The 7004-nt window shown below is 54.3% G+C and overlaps 3 protein-coding genes across 3 annotated transcripts; 1 reads left to right on the top strand and 2 right to left on the bottom strand.

Moving 5' to 3' along the window:
- Positions 1–1515: 1515 nt before the first annotated feature.
- Positions 1516–2307, top strand: PODANS_4_2080 (uncharacterized protein; the record flags this gene model as incomplete). The annotated part of the gene is made up of 1 exon (XM_001903797.1): positions 1516–2307. The coding sequence occupies one exon, from the start codon at positions 1516–1518 to the stop codon at positions 2305–2307; it is 792 nt and encodes a 263-aa protein (XP_001903832.1).
- Positions 2308–2555: 248 nt separating this feature from the next.
- On the bottom strand, positions 2556–3527 carry PODANS_4_2090 (uncharacterized protein; the record flags this gene model as incomplete). Its single annotated transcript, XM_001903798.1, has 1 exon — positions 2556–3527. A coding segment is annotated over one exon (972 nt), but the record flags the coding sequence as incomplete, so codon positions are not given.
- Positions 3528–4121: 594 nt separating this feature from the next.
- PODANS_4_2100 (uncharacterized protein) lies at positions 4122–6281 on the bottom strand (the record flags this gene model as incomplete). Its single annotated transcript, XM_001903799.1, has 1 exon — positions 4122–6281. One exon carries the CDS (start codon positions 6279–6281, stop codon positions 4122–4124), a length of 2160 nt encoding a protein of 719 aa, XP_001903834.1.
- Between the last annotated feature and the right edge of the window lie 723 nt (positions 6282–7004).

Below are 7004 nucleotides of genomic sequence, written 5' to 3' on the forward strand. Positions count from 1 at the left end.
CACATCTATACGGTCTTCCCGACACCCACTCCTACCTACCTGATAAAACATATAAACGCGCTCGAAACGCTCGCTCTCCTTGATGTCTTATCACGATCAAAACATTTCTTGCACCTTCACATTGCCCAAGATGGCCAGCCAACCGGAAGAAACCGCGGCTCCCCTTTCCTCCCCCCGCCCCCGCTCCAACCCGGACGACTGGCCCCTCTGGAACATCGACCTCCGGATGCTCGCCCTCGACGTCAACCTAACAGACTACCTCTCCGGCAACGACCCCGACAAAGGAGGAGATGGTCAACCGGTGGAAGAACTCAAGTCACCGTTCGAGCACGGCGTGACTGGGCCCGAGGGGGTGGTGCCAGAGGATATCCACGAGAGGGAACAGCATTACCAGGCTCGGTATGTCTACCATGAGTTCAGATGGTGTTTGGAAAAAGTACTGCAACAAGATTGGGGTGACGGGGTTGCGGGAGTGGGTTTTGGGAAATGTGGATGGTGATATTGAGGAGGGAGCTGGAGGGGGGTGGTATAGGTTTTTGAAGGGCGTGTTTGAATCTGGAGATGATGAGAAGGTTGTTAATGGGGACGGGGTGTCACGGTTGGAAACTTGGATGTAAATAGAATGGCGTGTTTTATTGGATGCACATGCTGGTGGTGGATGCCGGTGGACCCAGCTGGAACCCGAGGACCCTTGGTGCGTCATAGGCGTGGGGTTTTAGCGTAGGAGGCCCCCTGTTTTCTCGGCAGCGGGGTTTGACGTCGGAATGGCCATGATCGTCATCACTGCCATATGTACCAACACAACACTGCTTCTGCCGGCCATGTCAGATCTTCACTTCTCTGAGGTTATATCTGCACATAAGCCCAAAATGGCCGAATCCGGAAGTAGTTTCCTTGTGATGAAGAGGGCCGGGAGGCCAACCATCTCGCTCTCTTCAGGCACACCGCCCATGATAGGCCCGGGTGATGTGTGCTGGCGTAATCGCGCATCTGGGCCGGCCTATGAATGCCGGATCGTCCGAGTCACTGGGGCAAAAAGTGAAGTGCCAGTCTGCTGGTCGCCCCAACCCCGTGGTGCCGCTCAACGCCGACAAAATCGTGGCGGAGGGCCTTTTCACCCCCATCATTTTTGCACTTATCTGATCAGAGAGACGAAAACACAGCGAATGGGAGTTAGCAAACACTGCCTGTCCTGCCACTCTTGTCAGCTGTCTTGTGCTCCTTTCACTGACTGTTCCCATTGCCCAGATGTGCCTAGTTGTTTGACGTAACCCTGCAAGACCACAAGCTGCCTCTTTTTTGCCCGAGGTAGCTTTTGACTGAGGCCATTCACAGGGTGACAGGCGCATACCTACTACTTATTGCCACCTGCGAACCCACCCCCCCTACCTCTCGTGGTTTACTTTCCTCCCTTTTCTCCACAAGCGCCAACGCATCATACCTTACACATATTCAAGAACCTTTTACTTGGTATATATAAACAACCAACCAACACAGTCACCTTCCCGTCAAACCATGCCCCGACGTCGTGACTTTCCCCAACGAGAAGAGAACCCCAACCGCCGCATCGACGCCTGGGACGACGGTTTTGCTCCTCCTCATCAAATGCCCCGCCAACGCTCCCCCTCCCCCCGTCGCTCGCGACCCTCAAACCACTACCCTCCCCGAACAAGACAATTCACCCCCTCGCCACCCCCCTACAATGACGACTACCACCACTCCCCCCGCCCTCGCACCGGTGGTGGTGGCGCGAACCAAGATTACTTCCACGACCACCCCCTCAACAACAGCAACCCTAACCCTGACTACCACCGCGGCCGAACATCACACGGTCAACAACAACGGCCGCCGTTGACGAGGTCAAAGTCGACTTCGGCAAAAGAGTTCTTGGTGACAGGGTTGGAAAAGGTGCAGCATATGAGCCCAAGGTGGCAAAAGGCTGCGCAGGCCGCGGTGCAGGCGGGGGGGTTGGCGGCGTTTCAAGCGAGAAAGCAGCCGGGGGATTGGGTTGGGGCTAAGGGGGTCAAGGTTGCCACCGCGGCTTTTACGGCTGGGTTGGCGAGCAGTAAGATTCATAAGGAGAGGGGACGGGATAGGGAGTATGAGAGGGATAGGGATTATGAGAGGGATAGGAGTTATGAGAGGGATAGGAGCCGGGATAGGAGCCGGGGGAGGGATCGGGACAGGGAGAGGAACAGGCCGACGGGGGGCCAGAGGAGGGGGAGTAACCTGGATGCTATTGGGAATATGGTTGGGGGGTTTGTGGCTGAGCAGTTTGCGAAGAGGGCGCAGAAGGATAGAAGGTAGAGAAGACGGTGGGTGAATGACGTGGGATGGGCGTTTTGGGACACAAAGGCATGTGATGATGGAATTGATAATGGGATGCATGGTAATGGGCACGACAGATTGGCTTGGCGGGCATGGCAACCGGTCTAAACAAATGCATGGGACGCGTATCGGGCATTTTCAATAGCCATGACATTTCTTCGAACATTTATTCAGCTCAAATTCACCTTCTCAACCGCATCATCCAGAGGTTCAAAGTGACAACCCCATCAATCCCTCACAACCACCCCCCCAGGCATCTCCCCCAACCACCCATCCACCCCCTCCACCACCCTCCTCTCCCCAAAACACCCATTCGCCCTTTCGATCGTCTGCACCGGCAACCCGCAAATCTGATCCCCGGAGCAATCCACCCTGTCAAACGTCCTCTGCAGACTGTTCCCCCTCCACCCAAAGACGTAATCCCCATGATGTCCATACCCAACCCCATCCCCAAAGCTCCACAAAAACGGCTGTTTCCCTTGTTCTTCCGGCCAGAGATCGGGATCGTTGAAAAGGGTGGTGTCCCATCGTGTCTCGAGCATGATTTGCGGTATCATCACCGGATGGGAAGCCGGACATTTCCCCCCTTGGGTGTACCCTACCGTGCCGCCCTCTGCAAAGGAGACATGGGATTGGTGGTCGGGGCTGTCGAGGTTTTTGCCGTCCCAGCAGGGGGGGAAGGGGAGGGTGGTTAGGATTCCGTAGGGGCAGGGGTGGGGTGGGAAGGAAGAGGTGAGGTTGGTGAAGCGGGTTCCTTCGGTTTCGAGGCAGGTGTAGGTTATGCCGTCGTAGAGAGCCGTGGGTTGGTGTTCTGGTCGAGGATGTCCGGATTCGTTGACGGGGTGGACGCGGTCGGGGTGGCCTACTCGCATGCGGAAGCCCGGGGCAAAGGCTTTGATCGTGCCGGGTTTGGGGTTGACGAATTGGGGAAAGTAGTAGATTGTCATGCCGCCTTCGCGGGCGGACTCGTGGAAGAGGGAGCCGAGTTGGGGGACGCGGTGGTAGGTGTTGTTGCGGGCGCGGAAGTACATGATGGCGGTCCAGTAGTTGGAGAAGTCGTCTGTGAAGGTGCAGGTGGTGCAGGTGGAGAGGGTGGCTGGGTCGTGGGTGAGGGGGTCCATGGTGGTGTTGAAGGAGTTGCCTCCGACGATTTGGTGGATGTGGGGGGTGCCTAGGACGCCGGGGTTGACGAGACTTTGTGGAGGTCAGAGCAGTATCGTTTTGGAGGCTAGGGAAAATGTGTCTTACGGATCGATGCGGTCTCTGACCAGCTGGGAACACGACATCTTGAGGGATGCTGGGCGGTATTCCCTCCGAGCCGTGGCCAGCCCGACCATGGCAAGAAAATCGACGTATCTCATCCTCATCTGTCCGCTAGGGAAGTCGGTGCGATCTTTCGGGTTAGGTATCTTGGAGCTTTCAGGCCCAGTGGTGAGGTATGGCTCAAGTGCGCAAAATACTTATATTTTTGTTGTAAAGATCAGGCGGACTCCGCGGAAGGTGGCAACCGTGATCGTCCCGTCTGCAAGTCCTATAACTACCAACAAATCCGGCAGGGTATTGATCAATCTCAGCATGATGTTGGTGTTGGTGGTAGAAGGATTTAGCCAGTACTGCTTGTCCCTGCACTACAACCACACCATAGAACAGGTCTTAATATGCCGTTGTTTCGCAATCATGACGATTGGCATACAGTCATAAGCTGCCGGAGGACCAGATACATCGTGTTGTTGCCGCACCCTCAATTGTCAGACAGATGAATTCCTTACTAGGTGCCGATCGAATGCTCATTCTCAGCTATCCCATAGCCCCACGCTTTCTACAGTGCTCTCCTCTTCCAGCAGCTTCAACCGAAGATTCAGCATGGTAACCGGATTGACGCAGACAGTATCGTCCTCCTCCTCCTCCAACTCGAGATTCACTTCGACTCGCACCTTCTCCCCAGTAGAGGGAACCCGATAATGCCATCCGGGTGAAGAGGTGGCCGGTCCGTTGATTTGGAAGATTCCCCGCTTATCAAAGACCGTCCCTCCACCGTTGGAACTCGGAATTTGACTCTGGTCCACCGCGCATGTTTCCACCACAGTTGCCGTACCACTCAGCCGCCCATCCAATACACTCATCATGACTGCTTCGGCCTTACGGCAACTTTCAAACTCAAGCCTATCCAGCTGATACTCCAGCAACACTCTGAAGCCAGGATCCAGGTCTTCCAAGCTTGCCAGAATGATGGAGGGTCTTTTGATATTCCAGCGAATACAGCCCACAAACAAATTGATTGGAATGCAGGTGGTGGGAGTATCGGCCAACTGCCCGTGGACGAAGAAGCCGCACCAAGACTTGCTTGTCTTGTTGGTGCCGAAAAAGACGTTGTCGTGGATGTCCCAATGTGTTCGAGGCATGGCTCGACACTCGTTGACGATCAAGGACGGATCCAGCCGCAGTCTCAACGCGCCATGTCTATTTCCAACGACAGGATCACAGCCCTTACTGAATGAAAACACTGTCTCGAATTTGGTCGCCAATGTTGCAGTCTCCACAAGGGTCCTGTTTATGTCTTTCCACGGCTCGCGGGTGAGTGCTCGTCCAAAGTAAGCCAGCTTCCAGGGTTTGTATCTCACATACCGACCACCGGATATCTTACGAACCATTACACCAACAAATTCGCCGTTTAAAGAGCTAAAAGTTTCCAGGATACACTTGTTCCCATCGTCTTCGCCGACCTTGCTGACGAGATATACCAGACTGACAACCATCTTGATGCCCCTCGGCCCGATGCTTAAATCGCGGTAGATAGAGTCAGTCACACTGACCTCGAGATTCCTCGCGCATTCAAACGGCCGCGGAGACTTTGCAAGAATAGCCGACCAAGGATGCGGTTTGCTTGCTGCCTTGATACGACACTCGTTGCCGCCCCTGTCGTTTCCGGTACAGTCCTTCCGCTCATCTTCGCCCTCAGTCCATATGAAAATACTCCGATCCGCCGTCGACTCCAAAATAACCTTTTGCAGCCGCTGAAACGCACCCATTCCCTCCCCATACAACAACGACATCCTCACGTCAAAGATCCCAAGCAGACAGTACGCCGTGTCCTCCTCCCTTGTCGTTACCCTCTTCGAAGCCCAGCTCATGCGTCTAGCAACAGCATAATCACCACACGTTGTCTCCCCCTTCAACAGCTCCTCCGGTATGCCCGTGATTTCTGACAGCAACCCACTCAAGCTGGCCTTTGTGCCGCGCTCATTCCATTCCCTGTCAAAGAAGATGACGTGTTTGGGCGCGATCAGCTCCTGGAGGGTCCAGCCCCTGGTAAACCACCTGCATTTGGGGAGGGCTTTTCCCAAGTCATCCCCAGCAGGCTCCAAGTCGCAGAGGTAGACGAAGCAGACCTTTGCTTTGGCATAGTAATCGTACATGGAATTGATCGACTTGGTGAGCTCGGCGGAGGAGCTCTTGTCGATACAGCAGGTGTCCACCCACGCGTAACGGACATTATGATCGATACGGGCCTTGATGCAGGTCTGCAGAATCTTGGAATAGCCCGGCTGCTTCTTCTTGACAAGCTGACAAGTGTCTTGTTCGTCCTGGGTTGAAACGAAAAAGAGGTGAAAGGCCAGATAGCAGGAGACCAGCATCAGGGATAGCACCAGCAGACACGTCGTCAGAAAAGCTAGGTAGAGTGGGACTTCACCGACCGTGTAGGAAAGGAGTGACCATAAGCTGGCGGCGAATAGTATCGGTATGGTGATTATGACCTGTCTCAGCCGCCGAGAGGAAGCAGCATGGCGGTGAAACAGCGGCAACTGTTGTAGAGCAACTTCGGTAGAGTCATCCCAGGTGTGAGAGAGGATGGCGTAATCGGGAATGTCGGGACTGCAGTCATTGAAGTTGACGACTTTTAGTTGAGGAGTTTGCGTGTTCCTGGCTTCGGGACCAACAGTGAGAAGGCGCATTGTGGTACTCACGTGAAACGTGGGTGGAGCAAAGGAGTATAATCTAGACTTTCAGGGTGTGGTGTTGTTGTTAAGTCTGTGAAACCTGGGGGACATGAAGCGCGCAAAAAAGGCGCCAGGTATCAACCCCTCATCAGGCTGGATCCCAACTCTCGTTTACCTACAAATAAACTCTCCTCACTAGCTGGCCAAGAACTTAACAGCAGGTGAATATTGGTCGGGCAAAAACAGCCATGCGTTATCGATCAAAGCCTGACGACAAACCTGGCTAGTAGCAATCTAAATGCAGATAAACGAACAGAGTAACTGCAGATGGGCTCACGCAAGGCACCGGCAGCCAAGCACGCAGCCACACCACCTCGGTTGGTGTGGCTTTCCGAGAGGCAGATATCTCAGCTGAAAGATGTGAATTGGTTCGAGAGGGTTAGGGTCAACGATATGCCCCTTAACTACCCCTATTTCACCTAGGGGGACGCCGCCCCACCCCTAGGTGGCCAACACGCCAACCTCGCAAACCACCTCGCGATCCTATCTCTACGCCTACGTCTAGCTGCACAAATCAAATCTCAGTACATCAACACATCAAAAGAACGAGAAAACTAAACCCAGAAACCCCTCCACAATCAAAACCATCCACCAAAACTCACGGAATAATCCAGGGCGTCCGCTTACATACCATGATTTTCATCATCCGTCCCCCCCATCTGAACATCACCCCCCTCC

This window comes from Podospora anserina, chromosome 4 (genome assembly GCF_000226545.1).
Source record: "Podospora anserina S mat+ genomic DNA chromosome 4, supercontig 1".
NCBI lineage: Eukaryota > Fungi > Ascomycota > Sordariomycetes > Sordariales > Podosporaceae > Podospora > Podospora anserina.